Consider the following 23,120-nt stretch of genomic DNA (forward strand, 5'->3'; position numbering starts at 1 on the left):
CAATTTTTAATTTTTTTTTGTTCTTGTTAGGCGATAAACCTCTTTGGCAAGGCACTGCGTGGCATTGTCGATTCGACACATGTCTGCACAGAACCACACCCCCCCCACCCCCTCACACACGAACCCTCTCTCCCTCGTGTTCTCCTCCACCCCCAATGTCTTATCTTCTTCCTCATGCTTTTTTGTTTGTGTCGCGTCTCTCTCCTTTCCCACTCTGTGTGCTGCCGCCACCATCTCCGCGTGCTGTGTTACCACTGATTTCGCACATCGCGGGTCTCGCGCATGCCCTGCATCTAGGAGCTCCTCTGCCGCTGCACGCTGCCCGAAGGCACCTCCCAGAGGGCCCTGCCATGGATCTCGTCGCCGGTAAGCCCCACTCCTTTGATCTTCTTATCTACTCTCTCCGTCCCAAAATAAGTGACATGAATTGAAAAGGGAGTAAAAAAAAATCAAAGTTAAAAAGCAAAAGTTCAAAAACCGTGAATTGAGAAAATCCCTTGTCAGGATGGTTGTCAAAATATTGGAGCCTCGTGATGCCGGTGGCCCGGCAGGAGAAGGCGCAACTATTTTCCCCTTTTGTCGCTGGCAGTCCTTTTCCTAATATTTCACCCAAGCGTACGATCCTACAGTTGGTAATGCGAGAGCGCTGGAAGAGAGCTCAGTTTTACTTTCCTCGATACAAAATAATAATAATTGCATTTCTTGATAGAAAAAAATGACGACATGGACGCTACCACTCGGTTAATTGATTCAATGTATTACATTCAGACTCTACTACTCAAAGTTCATTTTATATTGACTCACAGGCTAGTATGTACAATTACACATCACAATATGTGCATACCTGACCGATGATACAACAAAACAAATGATCTATCAGCGAGAAACTTCACTGGAGCCACCTACACCACCCTATGTGAGCTTCTAAGAAACTGATGATACAAGATATGATACACATTCTTTCACGGTACAACACAAGGTTCTCCCAGGAGAAACTGAGCTACTCACATTACACCCCTCTTTGGAAACTTCTAAGGAACTAGTCAAGATGTTACAAGGTACAACATGGCAATGCAAAGAATCAAGGCTAAAATGGTTATATCCTCTGATATTCACGACCATGAGTCGCAGCATCAACCCAGCTTTTCTAGCAGAGAATGAACAGAGGTGGCAAACTTTGTGACGATGAGGGGGAACAAGTCAACCGTTAGGTTTTGCCATTCTGACTAAAGAGTACCTTCTATGTTTTGTGAGAATGCAAACTTAGGTGGTAGCACCATGAGGGGATCACTGCCAGTCTTGTTCAGATAGGCCATGGCCAGGGCATACCCAAGTGCACGGCCAACGGGTACGGCCACAGCATTTTCAATCTGGCAATACCTGCAGCCAGGCTTATCACATGTTAACATTTATGCTACAGGCTGGACAATCGCCAGTACCTAATATTGTATATTCTTCTGTACATTACGAGAAATTGCAGTTACTCAACCATTTAGACTTGCCGACTTACAGCAAAAGAAAGGAAAACAAGTACCTTTCTTTGACTTCTCCATGAAACCTGTAGCTATCAGGAAAACCTTGCAATCGAGCACTTTCACGAATAGTGAGCAGTCTGTCCTGTGCAGGATGTATAAAGGCCTGAAACATAGTCTCTTAGTCTCTTACTACATATTCTAAAATCACGAGCCAAGTGAATAAAAAAGATAGAATCATAGGTAACCTGCGTATGAGCATTTGGACATGTGACCACAGTTCCCACCACCTCATCCCACCATAATCGACCAAAAGGTCTACAACACATCATACAAGAAACAGTTAAATCAGAAATAAGAAACCATATCTATGGAACAACAGTGTAGTTCTAAAATCAATTGAAGCTAACCTTAAGGATTTACCATCCTCATATTTTAGTATACAATCAAGCACCTGAAATGAAAATAAGAAATGAACTGACGTTAAGGTATTCACTGAATTTCACATATAGAGAAGTACGGTGTATCCTGGGCAACTTACCAAGGGATTACCAGATGGTAAAAGTATTCTTTCCTTTGTTGGATCTAATTTAGCTACGTTGTCAGGACCAACTACGACTCCAGGAAGGTCTCTAAAATTAGCTCCCTGGAATAGGACTGGTGAGATTGCAAGGAATGGTATGTATAAGATGGAATCTGAACATACAAGTGTCTCAGCAAACCTTTTTCTTGGGAATTTGCAATACCCTTAAGTAGTTATCATTATCCAGCACAAACGGCCGATGGTCATACAATTTTGGCTTAGCTTTTCTTGACTTAGATTTTGCGGCACGAGATTTCGGACCTCGCACTTCTGCACATGGAAGAAATTTATGTGAGCCTTTTAGGCACAATTATGATGAAGACATGAAGTGACATCAACAGATTTAGTGAAGAAAAGGTGCGGTGCTAAAGAAAATTATGGAAATTACAGGTGAAAACAAAAGAGTAAATTATGTGATCTCGTTCTAGTATTAGCTTAGTACGTCCCACCTGTCAGTATTGGAGAAAGGCTCAAATGGAAATTATTTGTACTGTACAGCCCAAAGGACAAATATATAGATAGTATAGGGATACACCCAAACCCTCGGAAACCCCATTTGGCTCACGAGCGCCAGGGGACACTATATCTCCAACAGGACGAAAATCACACTTCCGGATTTTCAAAAATCATAAAGGAAAACTTTGGATGTACATATGAGCGTATGTTACACATTTGCAAGGTAGCGAAATCTTGTTGATTTTGAGCTACACAAAAAATAACAAATGCACATATTTCAAATGTACTATTATACATTCACAGATTTGGGATTTTTGCACAGACCACAAATCAATCTATCTTTCGACGAAAATGTACAGATATATAGTACACATCTATACTTACACTGGGAAAAAAATTTAGACTTTTCTGAAACTTCAAAATATGATTTTCATGATGTTTGAACTATAGTGTCCACTAGAGCTCGGGACTACAGGTAGTGATACAATAAAAACCATACCCTTGATACCACCACCTGCTGTTATCAAAATTTCTTCAATTGAATTGTATTTAATTTCCCTGAATTCTCCCAACAATTGCTGCCGATACAATCCCATTTTATTACTCAACTTTGTAAGGAAATGCATCTTCCTAGGCCAGAGATCCATGGCAAAAACGACAAAGCATAGAAGAACATTAAAGTTTAGGGACCCACCAGAATTAAATGCCCGAATGTATCTTTGGAATTCCGTTTGAGGGTCTTTTACATATGGCATTTCATCACGACTTTCCTCGTTTCCCACCTAACAAAGGTATTGGACAGTTTATGAATCAAAAGGTTACTAAAATTAGAGGTTTAAGAACTCTAAGATTGTCAATTACTTCTGGAAGATCTGAAAGAATGTCTTCAAGGACAATCGGCTTCGCTAGTTGCACTGTCGTGCCATCCGACCACCCAACCAAATTACGCTACAAGATAAAAAAACAAATTTGAAATTACGCTTCAAGGTTAAAAGAAGTGTCATGATTACACTAGAGGTCAAAGACTACTCTGCCTGACAGAAAAAACTAATAGCAGGCATCAACAGGTGGAAATTCCTAGATGATGGATAAGCAAAACAATCAGATTACAACACACATAACGCATGTAAGTTTACATACAATAAGAATGCAAGAGAAAGCATGTCCTGAGTTTTGACAGAATAATAATGTGAAATATAAAGAGTGAACTGAAGTCTTTCCATACACTAGCTCAAATGCACGTGCTTTGCTACGGAATTAAAAAGTATATATTATGCATGAGTTATATGTTTGTTCCTCATGTTTTCTAATTTGTGCTAAATGAGAATTTTTCTCGAAGTTCCTCTTTTTGAGAAAAATATATACTTCGAGAAAAATTCTCATTTAGCACAAATTAGAAAACATGAGGAACAAACATATAACTCATGCATAACATATAACTCATGTTTAATTAGGTAATCAACCATAATCAAAAGATCATGGTACATATATCTACCGCATAGTAAGAGTGGCAATTAGGTGATTCTGTACCAATCGAGGAAGTGGTTTCGGTGAAGTGAACGGACGACCACCAACTCAGATCTTTGTAAGTGTAAAATATATGTCCAAGGTGGAAATACACTACTTGTTTTTCACATAAACCAAATTCGGTCAAATTACATTTACCTCAAAAGCCAAGGGGCAACCATTTTTACGAATTGCTTCATGTGTAGGCAGAGGAAATGGGGGCAATTTCTACAAAGTAAAAATGGTAATAAGGCAACAGCAAAGTAATTTTTCAATATCAGAACATGGTTTTTCCAGTAGGGCTCTCTCCCATAGTGCCACGCATATAAGAAAAAAGCATACTTGCCTCCTCAGGATGACAGCCCAATAAAAACACACGCATCCGAAATTGTGGAACGCCATAACATCCAGCAGCCATGATCCCTAGTTTGGCTTGGTAACGCATAGCAACTAGGCGACTTAAAGCATATCTTGCAAGTGTTGCATCAGCAAACTTCAATATATCAAGGACGTTTTCCATGTAGACGTATTTTGGCTTCAAGAATTGCATGACATCCATAAAGAAAATGATCTCCTTGTTTTCCTCACACTTAAATTGGGCATCGAATTCTCTATTCCGGTTGTAGCCACTAATACCTTGGCATGGTGGACCTCCACATACAACATCGACATCACCCTGAAAACATAAATAAACAAGACATGAAAGGAAATATTAACTAATAAAGGCCATGGCAAACATGCGTAATATTACGAGTGAAATTCACCACCAGTCCTTTAACTCTGAGAAGTATAATTAGGTCCATGAACCGGGGAAATACACATTTTGCCTGTTTTCTAAAATAGACAGCCCAACACAGGGCACATTTTCTGTACGTGACACAAGTTGAAGAGGCATGAGGCCCATGATTAGGGTGACAGGCAGCAGCAAGGTGATTGGTGCCACGTCTGGTGATTCGACAGTGGCAACCAGCTGGGAGAACCGGAAAGCCGCTCTAATTTACGCTGAGTTAGATCAGCTCATTTGCCCTTAGGTTTATCAGTTAAGTAGAGTTTTTAGGCACAGATCATGGGAGATTAGGGCGCTACGGTTTCATCCTTTTTGCTGGAGAAGATTTGCTCAATGAGCCACCATCCATGGGGAGGCGAGCGCGAGATGGATGAGATGCTCGACTACGGTAAGGGATACGAAATTGGGTGCGGAATTCGGAATTGAATCAGGTGGCCAGCATTTGTCTATTTTGCAAAAAAAAAAAAAGGGGGGGGGGGGGGGGGGCACTCACACGCAGTCCTGGCCAGGCCACGCGGATGCCACGGTACGGCCTACATTCTCGCTGGGTGTTTTTGGGCCAGAGTAGTTCACTTAAATGTGTTTATGGTGCATTACCCAGTTGATGGGCTAAAGTGTTGTCTTCCTCCGAGTTTATGGAATATGAACTAATGGTGTATTTTACTCTGGTATTAACAAAGAAATAATTAATTCACTACATGCGCCCGAGTACCACAAGAATTATAATGTTATAGTGTGATAAAAGTTTCATCTTAAAAGAAATAGCATAACATGTTATTTTAAAGAAACAGTCCTTTTTGAACCCTATGTTATGGAACGAGATTTTGTTTAACCTAATGCTCGTAACTGCTAGATTGCGTGGGGAGGACAGAAACTGTCTAGATTGCAATCTTGAAGTATCAAAACCATTCAACCATTCACTTTTCACCCTCAACTCATTCCAGAGCAGTTTTGACTGACATTGATCCCACATGTTTGCCACATCACCCAAGACATTTTTTTAACAAATCAGCCAATAGAAAATGTTCGACAAGTCAGTCTTTTTCCCTGCCTACTTCTCTCAAGTCTCTCCTTCCTCTTCTTCCTCTGATCATCTTTCTCCGGCCTCAACCATTACTGCCAATCACCATGCCCAAAGCCAACTAAACTCATGTGCTTCGCCATGCCTTCGTTTATTTCTGAACTCACATGGCACTGAAGTGCACTGTACCAGACTGACAGGGAACTGGTCTCAACATACTGGAGGAGGTGGTGGAGAAGGGTAGTCTGGTGGCAAATCTACCTACACAGGGGGGGTACGTTGTGCACCTGTAGAATCCAACTCAAAAGGGCAGAACCATGAGTTACCTACTGCAGGACCGGACCGCCACGAGCACACTGGAGATGCAGGTGGGCAGGTTGACTCTACAACCTACTCCTAGGCGAAGCAGATGAACAAACACTTTGCACGGAGATGGTGGTGGCAGAAACAGAGCACCAGCTCTGTGACATGGTGAGGCTCGTAAGGATGGTTCACATTGGGTCAACTCCGCAGAAGATGGGGGACTTGTCGGAGTCTGCGTCAATGGTGTATCTGCCGTCAGAAGAATCCTCCAATATTGCTTTGTGCTTCCCATACCGTCGCTGGTACTCGTGCCAGTGTTTGTGTCTGTGTGAACGTGCTTGATCAGCCGTGGCTCTGGTACCTCTCCATCCACCATAAATGACCATGATCTTAGGAAGATACGGAGTAGGGAGGAAGCAGTGAGCACTGGGAGCCGATGGGGAGGTGGCTCCTTTGGTAGTGGCTAGGCCAGGAGTGACAAGCTCCAGTCTTGCAGCTGGGCTTGAGAGAGAGAGGGAGAGAGCGGGAGAGGTAAGTCATTTAAATTTTTCCATTTCAAACATTTGTTTCAGGAGAAAAAGGTAATCCCGGAAAAGTGAAATAAAAAAAAAGTTACCATTTATAACAGATTTATCTTCTCAACTTAAAATTTTGAAAATTTAAATGGGTTATAAATTCTTTTTTGTTTTTTCCTTTTCAGTACAACCCCCTTTAAAATATTATGACTCTCAAAGCCAAAGCGGTTATTAATGAAAAAGGGAAACTCTGTGCTTGTTACTTGGTTATGATTTTCCTTCCCTATCCCTAACCGAAATTATTCATTTCCCCACTGTCAAATATGAAAATCTAGATAACCAAGCGTTGCTCGGGTGGCTGGCCTTGCCGTAGTGCAGGCAGCCCACCCAGGTTCGATCCCCGGTTGGGCGAATCTGCATGTAGGATTTAAATCCCTTCTGGTTCCGCCTCTCCACGCGTGTACCTTAGTGGTAGTGCAACGTACCCGTTGCTGACAGAGTCCGTCGAATCTGGGAATCTAGTATGCTTGTATTAGTAGGTTGTAGGTCTTCTTTGCGCACTAGAGGAAGGGTGTGTGAGTGTGGCGTGCGTGTGGTATGTGTTAGTGTGTGGGTTCAAATACTATAGCTGTACTGTAGAAGAGAGGCTTAAAAAACATGAAAATCTAGAGCCATGCCTCTTCAAAAGAAGATTAGTTAGCAAAATGGGTTTAGCCCCTCCACAATTCATGCAGGCTGCCAACATCATGCTTACACAAGGAAAAATCAAGCTCTTCTAAGTTGATGAGGAGGAAGACAGATTTTTGCCCCCCGCGGCGCATGCATGCTCACTTGAACAAAATCATCCACGGCTACAATCAGATGAACCAACGGAAGATGCAATATACAGGGAATTAGGAAGATCCAATATGCAGCAAATAGGGAACATTCACCAGGAGGTTGATTAGATCCATTTATCAGTGTTTCGAACAAACATGGAATAAATATAAGAAATTGGCGACTTCAGATCTGATTGGGATTAAGAAATCAAAGCAGTTTCTTTTTTGCAAGAGGAAATCAAGAAGTTACTAATACATATATTGTATGATAATAAAATGAGACTTTAATATGTAAGAGCAAGAATGTCTCTTAGAAAATATAAAACAGTAAGGGATCACCCCCAAAATGCATATATATAGGAGTAATTCCACAAAACCATACACATTTTTCGCAAATGTTTAGAGTACTACACACTTAGATAATAAAATGAAAGCCACATGTCCATTACATTGACTGTTCGAACCAATATGATAGATTACATTGCATTTAACAGAATCTGAAGTATATGTAGTTAAATGAAATACAAATTGAAATATGTAGCTTTCTGACGATGCAAAATATGTTCCTTTTCACAGGAACTCTAAAGGTTACATAAATGAGAATGAACTCTTGTAAGTTTTGGATTTTTTTTTATCATTCCTCCTACTTATTCTTTGCTCACTATCAACTACACAAATCTTGCAGATGGTATCTATAACAATTATCACAAACTCAGAGGATCTGCCATGAGCCTGTGACACTTTGATGTTCGATGAGAAACACATTATGATGGATCCCACATGGAATGAAGGTTTGATCACGTTTATTATTTAAAACATATACCATGTCAACACAAAGAGACATCCATCGCCCCAAAAAAGCATAAAGAGAGGAATTGCCACAAAGACAATACTGCATCATGTCAAAATTGCATAGTTTAGGTCTTTGCAATATGTCCTTGGATCTTTATTCCGAAGGTCACAAATTAAACTGGACTCGATTTTTCATCTATATTTAGTTTCCTTTTTTGGGGTAAGGATCTAGTCTAGCAGATGACAATCATGTACTCAGTAATCAGTATACTCAATTTCGCCAAAGATGACTTTGAATAATAACACTCACAGGAAGTGGTAGTATCTTCCGCTTATGACCTTCAATAACAAAATCCCTAATTGCCTCATTGCAGTTCCTGCATTAAAAAAGTCAACTGTTCATATTACGTGAAACAAGTCGTGGTAAGATTAAATTTTGCATACCCTAATCCATCAATTGGCTCCCAGGTGTCATCATTACGGCCATAACCCTTCCAACGGACCTGCATACATATTACATAATAAAATAGCACATTTAGTTCAACGTAAAAACGATATATGAACAAAAAGAAGAAAAGTATGTGATCTATCGACATATAGAAGAGCTTGCTACAGGGTTATGGAAAGAGAGTGAACTTACTTTTTTTTATAACCTAAACGCACACAACAAGGAAATCATTTATATGTTTTCTCATGGGTAAAAATCTAAACAGAAATATTTGGTGGGCCCTTCTAAAAGTCAGACTTGTCAGAGGCCCCTTTAATATACTCCCTCCGTTCCATAATTCTTGTCTCAAATTTGCCAAAAAATGGATGTATCTATTCCTAAAAAGTGTCTAGATACATGTAAGATTTCAACAAGAATTATGGAACGGAGGGAGTAGCTACAATGGTGGTGTGTTTATAGGGACTAAAGTGGCTCCATTGTGTTATCTTCTAGCCAGGTTTGAATTAAGCCCAATGAGGCCCTTATTCTATTGCAAAGACAATATATGGTCCAGGAGCATGTGTTAAGTTGAACCAAATGGAAATAAGGATTTCTGCTTGCACCGATAAATCTGGCAAGTAATTAAGCTGCTTCTATTGTAATTTGAAAACAGTAGGAAACTAATCATTACAAACCTTAAAATGTAAGCAGTGATTCTCGATACCATTGGGATCACCAAAGCAAATATCAACTAGCTTCCATACTTCAAGCTCTTCAGTAGGGTCCACAGAATCATCTGGAATTTCATTAATGGTTTCTGTTAATCCGTCAGCATGGTCCTTTACTTCACTTTGCTCCACATATTTTTTGCATAACTTTTGCCATTCTTTCAGCAACAGAAGGAAATCATTGGTAGTTTCGTTCCGGACCTTTTAAAGCAGCATGTCAGTGTAGGGGCAGAAATCCACAATTCATTTCGAGTTACTTAATAGCCTATTTCTTATACCATATCTCTATCTCTATCCCGTGAAATTCTCGAGCCCAAAGATGGTTAGTATTAAAATATATTGAAAGAAACTAGCATGGGCAATGAAATTTACAGTACCCGAGTTTCTGGATGATTCAGTCTGTAGCTTTCGCATGCAACCAGATCATCATCAACAGCCCATTTCTGTAGACAATGAGCAAAACATTAAAAAAAAGAAGGCATTCCTACTAAGTTACAGCACCTATGAGTTGTTCGTTAAGAAAAGTACCTTCACAAGATTCACACCAGCACCATGAGCCCCAAGACAAAGTCCAGTTGACATTCCACCACAACCACAGTACAGATCTAACAAAGAGAGATCCTTCTTATTTGGTACAGGAGACTTTTGTTTCTTACTGAAGTCTACCTTTTTCATTTCGATACTACTTGCATGACTTGATTGCAATATGGCATTTGTATCTTCTGCATTCAGTAAAAGAAAGTCAGGATTATGAGGTAAGCGCGTAACAACAACAAAACAGATGATACAACAAAAGACTACAAAATTTTGCAAATTACAAGACTATATATCAGAAACTATGGCCAACATGATAATGATAAAACAAAATCTGAAAGCTGAGGACAACAGATGCAAACTGTGAAGAGCAGCTTTCAAATCCAAGTCATGATTGATGGGCACCGTAAATCGTTTCACCTCCTGCATCCTAGCCACATATGTATCACTGTTGTTTCAGAACACTAACCCATTTCCAAGGTAGAGAATGTACTGTAGTCCAGTGAGTACTTCATGTCATAGTAATATTGGGATGAAGGAATTGACTTGGACTCTTTATCAACCTGTAACGTAGAAAGAAAAAAAATCATACTTCCCTCGGGAACAAGTCTCAGCAAACCAGTCATCACAAAGAAATATCTAAGATGCAAGATGAAGCCATACGCAAGGAGGAACTTGCACAATTGTAAGTTTGGAGACAATACAGTCTAGTGAATAGTCGTCCTGAAGATCTGAGTAAAAGAGCCTCCTAGGGTCATTAGACTGTGCTTGGTCTTCCATCACCTGGGATCGAATAAGAGGTTGAAAGCATGGTTAGAGATCCTAATCATCAGCTTTCAATTTTATAGGCTCAAAATTGTTCAACACATGCTTATTTCTCAGTCAAACAGCAAGGAGCCAAGGACGACAGAACTTACCGTATCTTCAGCTCTGAAAAACCATTGCACTCTGCAGTAACATTCACCAGCAACAGTTTCAAAAAACTCTAGTATCCTGCTTATGTAATTTGGTCTTCCTTCTGGACCCTGTAAAAACTTAACCCTGTTAGAGTTGTGCGACAATGATATAAGAAAACAGAAAACTCATGTAAACTATATTTTGTAGTCGGACATCAGGTCTAGATAACTAAAAGATTCTGCAAAAATTATGCAGATAGACAACTCTACAAAGTGGCAAAAGGCTACATAAGCTTGAACAATGAGTTGTTTTTCTGAATACTTGTTTGGAACATTAATGAGTTTTTTCTGCGACTAAGAAAAGAGTTTAAAAGACAAATGAAGAGGACATAAGCCATAAAGATACATAAAAGAATGATAAACTTTTAGAATCTGAACTCACCTTCACAAATGCACAATCTCCAACGCATAAAGTAGATCCAGATACACTAGCTTGCAAATAGTGACATTTAACATCCAATACATCATTGCCAGCACTGTAATGTAAGGTAGGATGTATAGCTGTTAGCCTGAGGTGCCAAGATTAACTTAGTTATTTATAAAGTAAAAAAAGACAATGCATTTTTGCTCACTTGGCAAACGGTTGGTTACCACTCCTCTTATCCTTCAAAGAGAGAAACTACAAGGAGAAAACGTTACTTGCATAAAATTCAATTGTTACAAGTCCAACATAAAGCAGACTCTATGAACTTGTAGTATGCACTAATAAAAGCTATAAATATTTCATATAAAATTCTACAGATTATGTAGAAACTTGTCCATGGGTATACTTACTACAAGATTGTACTATTATGCACACACGAGAAAGTATTAGTTTCTTCCTGTCTTTTCATACAACTTAGCCTTTAATTCTGTGTTTCCTGTTACACAGCGATCATTCTTTGGGCTGAATTTTCGTCAACTGTCAACCTCACTGAAAATGTCTATCCAGATTTAAGAATTCTGTTCACTTCTCTTATCATATTAATTCACTGACCATTTACTCGAACCATTGTCCAAACTTACCTGTAACTCCCGTGTTACTAGCTGCATAGAAGATGAAATCTCGCAAAAAAAACGTGCATGGCTTTATTTCTGGGTTTGAAGTTAAATTACTTTCTGTTTCAAATTGTATGAAGGATTCCAGTTTCCATAATGTACATTGGACTAAGTAGCTGTAATATCATCAACAAATATACTCATAAGGTACACTGCAGCACACAGATTGATTGATATTGATAGACAGTAACATGATTATATTGATGTCTTTTGACATTTTCCTACTATGCTTGAATGTTATTGCTACTGCATTGCATGTGTACTAATCAGCACTCTTTGTTATATTTGTAGTTGTGTACTGCTGTGATGAGCATATAGTAAACAACTCCTACTCTTGACAAGCCTAAATATCCACAACTATTTAATCTCAATTAATCTGCACCAACAAATATATCATTCTTAAATCAAGTATATGATGATGCTCCACTAAAAAAATACATGATGATGCAGCCATGCAAAGAGCACACCGGTGAAGCCAAATGCCTACCTTCTCCACAAAGTGGTGATTCTTCTTGTATCGGTGAGGCCACCTCTGCTTAGCCTCCTCCTCTAGCACTGCCTCCCCCACAAAGAAACAGGATCCATCATCACTTTCAACCATCTCTGAATCAGTCAAGTGCTTATCCAAGATGACTTCGTGAGTATTTCCCGGATCTGGCATCGTTGTGACATTTGGCAATCTGCCGATTGAGCCACTATTTTTCTTTGCCCTCTTCAAATTTGGCAAGCATTTATCTGTCGATCCCCGCACCCTCTTTGCCTTAAGAGGCCTAGAAGATTTCCCTTCTACCTCTTGGGGCATCTCTCTGACCACTTGCGGCGTCTGTAAAGCTAGCACCACTTGATTGCTGAGACTGGAGGTGCTTTGCTCCACCCTGTTGGGCAAAGGGAGGTCGCTCCTTTCTGGTGCAGCATTGGTGGTCTCTTTCATCGGCTCAGTGGTGGATAAGTCCGGGCAAGCGACTGGTGGTGACGGCGAAGACTCCAGCACCGGCGCGGAGTCGGAGACGAACACGAGCTTTTCTCGCATGTCTACAGCAACCGGCGTAGACGGAGATTCCGGCATAGGTGAATAATTATCGAGATGATCCAGCGACCTCACCTCCGGAGCGCCTTCCGAGGAATCAAACGCGGGGGTGGGGGCGGGGGCGAAGCCCGGGGCCGCGGTGGGTGGGGATGGCGCCCGGGTCGTCGCCGCTGCGCCCTCGCAGGCGACGAGCCCCGTTGACATCCACGGGGCAGCGTCCCAGGGCCCTCCTCCGAGGTCCTCCAGGGGGTCGGGGTCTGTGGCGGCGACGGCGGCGAACTCGGCGGCGAAGTCGAATTCCCTGGGCGGCGACCACGGCTCCAGCTCCGGGGGGCCGAAGATGCGCTCCAACATGGACTCAAGGCTCCCGTCGAATCCCCCCGCCGCCTCGTCTCCGTCGGCTCCAGCATAGGGCGCCGGCGAGCCATCGGTCACCGGAGGTGGGGAGGGGGGCGAGATGGGATTATGGGGCGGAGTTTCCATGGGTGAACGGTGGCTGGCTGCCTGACTGAACCGAGCAACCCACAAGCAAAGGTAAGTCAATGGATGTGGCAACGGACGCACATATTTCTCATTTACACTGGGCTTGCTGGGCTGGCTGCAACTTTGCTCGACAACGCCTTAGCTGAGGTCACACCGTCACGCTTATGAGGCTACCGATGGCTACCGTGACTCATCTTCTGGCTACCGTGACTCATCTCCTTCTTCTTCTTTTTTGTAAGTACCGTGACGCATCTTCTGATCTCTATAGCATTTTCTCTAGTGGAGATTATCCTAAACCCCGTCGGTTAGAGCTGGAACTGTAGATCTAGAGACACATAATTCAAGCCCGAACCTAAGAGGACTCCATCCTGAAAGTACGAAGCACCAGCAAATGGCTGGTAATTATATGACAGCTAACAGACTCTTTGATGTGGGCCGAACTAAATGGCTGGCAATTAGAGCGTGTTCGGTAACTCCTCAGGTTTTGAAAACTCCGTCGATCCAGCTTTGCAAGCTAACTCCAGCATCTTTTTTTTTAGAGGGTTAACTCCAGCATCCATGGGAGCAAATAACGTTCGGCAGAGCTCCATCGTTCTTGCTGGGCTAGAAGCCCATTAAATCCAAGTTGGACCAGCTAGCTTTGGAGAACTGGGCCGTGCAACGTCTGGCCCGTGCGAAGAAAGCCGTCGCCCCCGCGGCTGCCACCTGCTCCCCCGCCGCCGCCGCTTCTCCCCAACATCCGCATCCGGATCGATCCAGCAACTCCCCACTGACGGACGTGAAGAAATGCAGGTCATTCACTTAGCTTGCCGGCGTCGCTGGGGTTCGACTTCGCAAGTACGGAATCCAGCGAGTTCTGGACTTGAGATAAACCCTCGGAATATCAAAACACTAAACACTAGTGTGGTGTTAATGTATTTTTAGTCACCATTTTTAGTCACCAGTGTTTAGGTTTTTGGGTGTTCTCTCAAAAACCCATATGAGAAGTGTTTTAATTTGGTAAAAAATGAAGTGTTTTGTGGAGAACTAGGGATAATCCCTTTTCTACAAAACAATCATTTGGGATTTCTACAGTTTTTTATTTTGGAGTAGATAATACTCTTAAAAACACTCAAAAAATTCGATTACCAAACAAGGCATAAGGGCTTGTTTGGTGTTAGTATTTTTTTAGTTACTAGTGACTAAGAAAAACACTAGTATGCGAAGTGTTTTTTTAGAAAAGCACCATTATGCGAAGTGTTTTAATTTGGTACAAAAATGGAGTGTTCTGTGGAGAGGGAAAAACTATGGATAATCCCTTCTAGACTCTTCCTACCAAACAACCATTTGAGTTTCTAGTGTTTTTCAATTTGGAGTGGATAATACCTTAGAAAACATCCCAAAAACTCTAGTACCAAGTAAGTCCTAACCCCAAACAATACTCCTTCCGTCCCATAAAGATTGGCACGGCTTTCAACTATAGTTCAAAGCCATGCCAATCTTTATGGAACGAAGGGAGTACCTTGTATGGCCCGCACATGAGAGTTTTATGGATCGCCATACTCATATTCCCTGGTGCCCACGCCGTCGCCAAGTCCCCCAATCAAATGAGGCGGGGTGTGGCGAGGCCGGGAAGGTCGCTCTGCCTCGCCGCGCGTCCTCCAGTGGCGTCGCTGGGGAGGCCTCCACATCGGGCTGGACCGCGTCCCGGCGAACTGGCGGCGGGACGAGGAGCAGATGGCCGCGGACAAGGAGCACTTCTCGCCCGCCGCCTACCGTGGGGAGTCGGAGCCGAGGGGCTCCGGGTCCATCTCCCGCCCGCCACCCACACGCCGCATGCCGTCTCTAACTCCAACAACGATGACGAGGAGGCACGACAACTCCAGTAAGCCCTCCATGAGTCGAGGCTCTGTTTCGAGGCGGAGAGGGAGGTCGCCCCAAGGTCGACAAGGAGCGGACCACAAAGGGCATTGAGCCCTCTTTGGCACTCGATCCTATGTGGCGGCCCCCAAGTTTTCTTAACGGCGTAAACGAAAAATTATCAAATGTTTGGATCTGACCCACGGTTGAAGATCGGACAGCTCACACTGCACTTAGTACACTCAAGTAACTAGTGCATAGCATATGCCCCTGTAAAGAGAGAAGGTATGTATGTGGTTAGAAAAAAGATAAGGGAGGCCGGAAAGATGTGTTGAACTATGCAATAAATCTTCGCTATATGAGATCCTATTCTATGTGGCGACCCACGTGGTGCGATGTTGATGTGTCACGTGCCTCGGGTCCACCTTCATTATCTCTTTCATTCTATGTGCCTCATCTTTTTTTCCTCTCTCCTAGATTCTCTCTCTCTATGTATGTATGTTTCTCTTCGCCTCTTTCAGCCCTCGCCTTTGTTTGGTCGGTTGGGTTTTCAGGAGGGTGGGGGTGAGTAGAGGTGTCTGATGTGATTTTTCTTTTCCAAATTTGATGAAAATTCTATATAATTTAAACTTTCTTGCAAGAAATTGAAACTTGAAAAACCGAACTTCATTGAAAACACTAAAGTTCAAAATTTTGGGAGGAAAAATATCTTTTAAAAAGAGTGAAGATACCGAAAAAAATTCTCGAGAAAAAGAGAAGTCTTCCTCTAAAAAACAAAAGTTCTCTTGGATTTTTTTAAAAAGGTTTCTCTAGAATAGATTGTCTCTACTCCTAAAAGGAATATGAAATTTTCCTAAAAAAAGAGAGTGGTCAGATTCTGACAAGCCAAAAGGCACCGGTCGAAATCGACCGTGGCACACTAAATGCACAAACGACTGTCGACTAGGCATGAAACTATATTGTCATGCTTTCGAGGAAGTCATAGTCTTCATGTTTGTAATAAAATAAAATATTCCCGAAATATTATACTACCTACGATCCATATGAATTGTCGCCAAAATCTTCGACAACAAATATATATTGGAAGGAGCAATATAAACTTTAGTCTATAAGCATCTCTGGTTGATCGAGAACCCGAATAATAAAACTTCCATTTTCTATAAAAAAGAAGCCAGTGATGTATTTTGGGTGGGTTTGGGAGAGCTCCATCCCATCTGTTACCTTTGTTTTTCCAGCTCACGCGATGGTTCAACAAGTGATCAACAGCCATAAACGTCGGTTGTATTCAAGAATTTATCACCGCTCATATCAATTCTTATGATGACTTTCTTACACACAGAGAGAAGGATTCATTCTTTTCTGTATGCTAAAAAAAGGATTTAATTCGTGTCCCCTCGGCAACTGGATGCATACATGATCGCCATATATCTGTGCATCAGTCATCCTTCCATACACAAACATCTCAAAACAGGTTGGGCGCGCACATGTGAATAAGTTAGCGCCAAAATCCGATGTAAAAAAAAAGTTGGCGCCAAAATCCTGTAAGTTCCCGCCAAATTATTGTGTCTGTCCACTAAAATTAAGGAAGGTGAAACCAATAATCCGCCGATTCCCCCACCCCCCACATTCTCCAATCCCACTTCTTCCACCACTAAGCCACGTCTTGCCCTGCATCGCGCCAGCCCCCAGCCATGGAGGCGCCGCGGCCGGCGGACACATCCAGGAAGCGCAAATTCGATCGAGTGGACGACGAAGAACCACCAGGGAGCGGCGGCGCCGGCGATGGAGCCAACCTCGATTTCATCGGCAGCCTCCCCGACGCCGTCCTTGGCACAATCATCTCGCTCCTCCCCACCAAGGACGGCGTCCGCACCCAGGCCATCTCCCGCCGGTGGCGTCCCCTTTGGCGCTCTGCGCCTCTCAACCTCGTGGTCGACTACAATCTCTCCGGCCAGGAACGCAAGCGCGTCGTCTTCGTCTCCAATATCCTCACCAAGCACCGTGGTCCCGCCCTCCGCCTCTCCATCAGCTGCATCCGCGTACGCCACTATAGCAAGATTGAATGCTGGCTTCGTTCGCAGTCACTCACCAATCTGCAGGAGCTCCGCTTCAGCTACAGCTCCGACGAGGACCTGCCGTCCCCGCCGCCGATGCCACCGTCGGCGCTCAGCTTCGCGCCAACACTCACAATCGCCAGCTTCAGCTGCTGCAAATTCCCCAACTTGTCTGCGCAGTCTCTGAATTTTCCGCACCTCAAGCAGCTCAGTATGTACGAGGTCACCATCTCGGAGGACGCTCTCCACAACATGCTCTCTGGTTGCCCTGCATTGGAAAGCCTTTTGCTGCAGTATATGAACATTGGTCACCTGCACATCAGCTCCCCAAGTCTTCGGGCATCTTCAACGGCAAGTTACTTCTGCAACTAACTAGTATAATTTTTTCTCTTCATCTTTCCGCCAGGTAGGACTAGTACCAGCTCAGTATCTCCTATTGGAGATGTCCTTAAGAGCATCGGCTTCTATGCTCCTTATAAGAGAGAAAATGAGGCATCCGTTTTTCAAGAGCTGGTCATCGAGGACGCCCCTTGCCTTGAGAGGTTGTTACCACTTTATTCTGACAGTGGTCCAACGACCATCCGGGTAATCCGAGCACCCAAGCTGAAGGTACTGGGTTTGCTGTCAAAACACATTGGAAACACAGTTTTTCAGGTAACTGTAATTTTTTTGAATCATGGAATCAGAAATCCTATCAGAAGTTATTGTTCTTATTTATACTTGTCATTTTGATGCGGTAATTGACTTCCTCAAGTGCTTCCCCTGCTTGGAGAGGCTGTACGTTATTGTGAGTATCCATATTTGCTTGTTTTCACCGCCAAAACAAATATACGACTCACTTATGCTCTAGTCGATTAGGAGTGTTATACTTCCCAACCAACTGCCTTTATATCGTTTATTCTTTCCATCTCCAGTCGCACCTGCAAAAGGGCATGAAAAATGTGCGGAAGTATGACTCGCAGGATCCAATTGAATGCCTGGAGCTCCATCTTCAGAAAGTGGTGTTGAAGAACTACATTGGCAACAGGCCAGACGTTGACTTCGCCAATTTTTTTGTTTTGCATGCGAAGGTTCTTGAAGAAATGGAATTTGGGGCATTTACCAATTGCAACGACAAATGGAAGTCTAATCAACACAGGCGGTTACAACTGGACAATAGAGCTTCTCGAGATGCTCGATTTGAATTCAAAAGTGGTTCCTGGAGTAGTTTCACACACAACAAGAATACCCATGATTTATCAATGGCGGATCCCTTTGAGAAAAGTCTTGAGTTGATGCTGCATGCAAATTCTGTTCCCTTTCAGAAGATTGTCTTCTCTATATGTTTGTAGTTGTTTTTGGTCTAAAGTTATGCCGGTATGCCACCCTTCTGATTCTCTTTACACAATGGTCTATTTAGTCCAATAATGGAAGGTTTTGTGGCCCGCTCAGGTGCATGCCTTAAGCTCAAGCTTTAAATCCAAAACTTGCAAAATGTGCAAGACGATGCTGAATAGAAGATGTTGAGGGATTTTCCAGTAGTTTTATTTCTGATCTGTTGTGCTTGAATGTTATTTGCTATATTTTCTATTTACCTGGTATAGGTTGTTTCTTTTCTGATTGATGTTGTATTGCTGTATCAGCTAGTGTGCTTCTGTACTGAATACACTTGCTCTGGTGCGAAGGGCAAAAGGTGGGGGCATTGTGGTTGTCTAAATAATGCCTCCTCCGTTTCATAATTCTTGTCTCAAATTTGACCAAAAAATGGATGTATTTATTCCTAAAAAATGTCTAGATACATGTAACGGAGGGAGTATGTAGTTTGAAGTTTCACTCTTTGCAGCAACACATGATATTGACGTAGCTGAGATATGCAATCATAACTATATCAATTCGTGCAACGAGCGAATTAAAACACTATTCGTTGCCCATAACAAAAAGAAAACTCCAAAGGAGAATTGATGCATTTAAGAAATCTGAATGCACTGCTGCACGTCCATGCTTCCTCCATTCTAAAGCTCATTAGTATAAATATCATACTTTTGCTCCCGCCAATGATGCCAGCAAACACTAGAACCTGCAGCCTATGACAGAAAAATCATAAATAACATATAACATAGATATTCTAAAATTTTCTCTGGTAATTATTGGGCATGGAAAGAAAACTGAAGCCTCGCCCTCTGAGTAAGCAGATTTCTTTTCACCTTCCTGGCAATATATCAAGATACAACTTTCTTAGAGTAGGCATCAAACATATAGACATTAAACATTGTTATCTCGTTGCTGAGAGGTGCTAGTGCACCGATAACTATTGGTTTGATAATACTGTTTAACAATCTACTGTCAGTAGGTTGATGACCGTATTGGGAGTGCTATTCTTTCCATTTACGGTAATCAATCCTGCCATGCAAACACAAATATTTGCTTCTGAAATTAACCATCTATTCTTGAAGAAAATACCAAACATACTTGACACAAGCTTACTTCAGTTATGTACATGATACTTAGAAAAACATTGTCACATATTCGCTCTGTTCCTTAAAATATGTCATATTAGATTTCATTAAGACAAAACTTTGACCACAAATTATTATGTCAAGGTGTGGTTTATATGACATGAAATTAGTATCGCTAGATTCGTTATAAAAAATACTTCATGATACTAGTGGTTTCATGTCATATATACCACATTTTGACATGGTAATTTGTGGTCAAAGCGTTGTCTTAATGAAAGCTAATATGACATTTTTAAATAACGGAGGGAGTAGCACTGCCCAAATTATATATCACGTCATAATAAGTATAGACGTGCCAAAAAAAGGACAAATTGGAGCCTATGTCTGATTATAATTTGCGTGAGTAGCAGAGTTAGAAATCAATACATATTCCTCTTGAATCAAGATGACAATGGATAGTCAAAATGTCCAGCCCATGGATCGCGGGTATGGAGCGGGTTTTCGATTCATGAATATTCATTAATGGATACCCGCCAACTCATGAAGCGGGCACGGATACCACTTTGGATCCATGAATACCCATGGATACCCGGTATTTATTAAAATAAATAAATTACTGACATTTGGTTCATTAGTTAGCTATACCAGTCATATATAAATAGTCCACTTCCCACTGAAGCCTAACCCTAACTCCCTCCTCTCCCTCAGTCCCACACTCCTGGCTAACCCCTCCTGAACTGCTATTTGTTGTTGTTTAATGCTGCTGATGTATATGCTACTGTATATATTAATGAGCTATTTGTTGCATTTGCTAAAGGATGGTTTATGTGTAACATTTTCTTTTTCCAGGTGGCACTGGGCTGCAAGATCATTTAATTTGATTCGGTAGGCTTTGGGCATGTTCCTGAAGTTTGAAGATCTATGTTATTAGGAAAAGGAAAAGGTTGCGTGTGTCACCTCATGAGCTATTAAAAATGAATTAGCTGGGACATAGTAGCATAGTGGATAATGCTATGATGGTTAATGCCTAACAAGAGGGAGGGTTGTACAGCTAGAGCGTATATTTTTTAGTGAAAGCCCTAGAAAGTAGCAGAAAACTGATACTTCATAGACAAAAGACAGAAATAGAAGTTGTATTCAATTAATCATACATTATCTGGACAAATGTAATTTAATTGCAGAGAATATGTATGCAGATAAAGTATTCATGACCAACTAAAATGCACCATGCATTACATTAGAATGACAGTTGTTAATCTCAGGTACCAGGTACAGCAAAAAGAACAAGCCTTAACATACACCAAAACTGGGAGTTTGCCAATTAAACAGTACCATATGAGTTTTGGTACAAGATAAGCTCAGACCTTGTCCTTGCTGAATTAACCATCATTATATACGCAACCGAAGAGCTCCGTGTTGGACGTATGGTCCACGATTGCAAATATGCAGCAGGATCATAATAACCTAAAGAAAACTAAACAAGCAACAAAATCCGCTTATTTACATCATTTAAGATAGTATTTAATTCCAGCTTATCCTCTTCTATGTCAATTTTGGATAGGGCCATGTTCGTATTGAAAACTCAAAGCTAAACTGTTTTTTCATGAAGCTCATGTGGAGCATAGAACTGCAAGAAATCCTAATCTACTAAACAATAAACTGGAAATGTAATAAAAATAGAACCACAGAATCTTTAAAAAGTTATAGCTACAGAAAAGCTTAACCTTCGATGTTTATAGGTTAATTCTCATTTGATTTCAAATCCATATGTGGCCCATCTGTTTAACATTCCTTCAATCACGTTTAATATCAAATCCATATGGTCCTTCTTCTGCTTTTTCATAAGCTCCAAGGACTGGAGCTCCCACCTTCTTCACACTACTAGTCCTGAAACGAGCCACAAACTCATAAACTCCACTGATGTCTACTGTCTACATGATTCATACAGCTTTTGTAATTACATATTCAATACATGGATTGTTAATTGTCTCATTCTCATCACACAGAACACATTTCAAAAGGTTTAATAATAATTCTTTTCCATGGATTGTCTCTGGCCATCAATTTTTGTGACGATAGCCACTTAAATTTATCCCCACCTAGTGAGAAAACAGATGGGTTTTCACCCAAAATTTAGAATCGCGATATTATTATGGTAATGAGAACAGAACCGAAAACAGAATAAATGCTCTTTAAGTTCGCTGTTGAGAGTATGGAGTTGGCCTTTGATGTCCTCAATATGCCCTCCTGTTGTTTCATGCAACTGAGCTCCCTGATCCCTAATAAGACGCTAAAACAGGTTTCAGTGGAGAAGACGGAAGATTAGATACAATAAAGTGTACCCCTGTATACAGTTTGAACACAAACATATTTGATATGCAGGTGCAATGAGCGCATATTGCACGGAGCCGAGCATCTAGATAGAAAAATGAGCAATTGAGGATACAGGCACATGTTCAGTTAGTAGCAGCATAAGAAGATGCTCAAAACTTGATAATGCAGTTTCACAATTTTTAATACCATCATAACATGAGTCTATAAAGTAAAAACAAGTACTCTTGTTTTATGACTGATTAGCAGCTCCAAAAAAGGTAAAATCATTCAGCAAGTCCCACTCAAGTAAAGGAAAACGATATATTGCAGCAATAGAAGTATGTTGTATAAGCACATTTTCCCCTTTGTTTCAAATGTTTTATTGTTCAGATCATAGCATGACAGATGTAACAATTAGAACATTACTCTGAACTTACCAGTTGTTGGTATCGTGAGTTGAGTTCCTTTTATGTATTCAATTTACAGCATTATTTTCTTCATTGATTCCTCATCAAGAAGTTAATCAACACGAGCCACCATTGGTCCAGACTTTCATCACTTCTCCAACTATATCTGATTTTGTGCTTTTCACCATCAATATGATTTCATTATAGAATCCCCACCAGAAGTTAAAGTTAAAAATAAATGAAAAATATCAAATATGATCTATGCGCTCATTTAGTGAAAGGCCATTCAGTTCATCAACATTGAGTTGACAGTATTGAAAATATGTTAGCCTCATTTTGTCCATGTTAAGTTGATATCATGTCAGTGTTCATGTTAATGACATGAACGTAAATCCAACATTAAGCATTGGGGTTTTGTATCCAATGAGTTTCCAGTTCAAATGTTTGGAAGGGGACTAATTGTAGTTAAGTGCTTTTAATAGTGAACTGGCTATTTACGTTGCAATTTGAGAACATACTCTGTACTTGCCAGAACTAAAACTACTTGAAATAAGAGTCTCCGAGAGACAATCTGTCTCCCAGGAAAGGAGCCAAAACAGTTGTTTGGACATGGGAAAAAAATGCAG

General features: G+C 41.4%; 1 protein-coding gene and 1 pseudogene across 1 annotated transcript; one reads left to right on the forward strand and one right to left on the reverse strand.

Moving 5' to 3' along the window:
• Nucleotides 1-708: 708 nt before the first annotated feature.
• LOC100823231 (DNA (cytosine-5)-methyltransferase CMT2) lies at nt 709-13,517 on the reverse strand. The gene is made up of 21 exons (XM_014897119.2): nt 12,424-13,517; nt 11,471-11,517; nt 11,281-11,374; nt 10,860-10,967; nt 10,606-10,725; nt 10,412-10,505; nt 9,937-10,130; nt 9,786-9,851; nt 9,376-9,609; nt 8,698-8,756; nt 8,564-8,630; nt 4,364-4,693; nt 4,177-4,245; nt 3,373-3,459; nt 3,206-3,293; nt 2,195-2,325; nt 2,014-2,118; nt 1,883-1,926; nt 1,721-1,790; nt 1,535-1,638; nt 709-1,380 (listed from the first exon to the last, which is right to left on the reverse strand). Exons 1-21 carry the CDS (start codon nt 13,444-13,446, stop codon nt 1,227-1,229), a joined length of 3,288 nt encoding a protein of 1,095 aa, XP_014752605.1. The 5' UTR covers nt 13,447-13,517; the 3' UTR covers nt 709-1,226.
• A 3,230-nt stretch (nt 13,518-16,747) lies between these two features.
• On the forward strand, nt 16,748-19,057 carry LOC100823541 (annotated as a pseudogene).
• The last annotated feature ends 4,063 nt before the right edge of the window (nt 19,058-23,120 follow it).

Source organism: Brachypodium distachyon, chromosome 1 (genome assembly GCF_000005505.3).
Source record: "Brachypodium distachyon strain Bd21 chromosome 1, Brachypodium_distachyon_v3.0, whole genome shotgun sequence".
In the NCBI taxonomy this organism is placed as follows: Eukaryota; Viridiplantae; Streptophyta; class Magnoliopsida; order Poales; family Poaceae; genus Brachypodium; species Brachypodium distachyon.

Bases quoted from the DNA above. Each gene is read 5' to 3' on its own strand.
- LOC100823231 (XM_014897119.2), bottom strand. From the start codon at position 13,446: ATGGAAACTCCGCCCCATAATCCCATCTCGCCCCCCTCCCCACCTCCG. The intron at 4,694-8,563 runs GTGAGTGTTATT...TTATGTTTTCAG, and splicing joins GGAAGATACTACCACTTCCT to GGTGATGTCGATGTTGTATG. The intron at 1,639-1,720 runs GTTACCTATGAT...ACTATGTTTCAG, and splicing joins GTCCAAATGCTCATACGCAG to GCCTTTATACATCCTGCACA.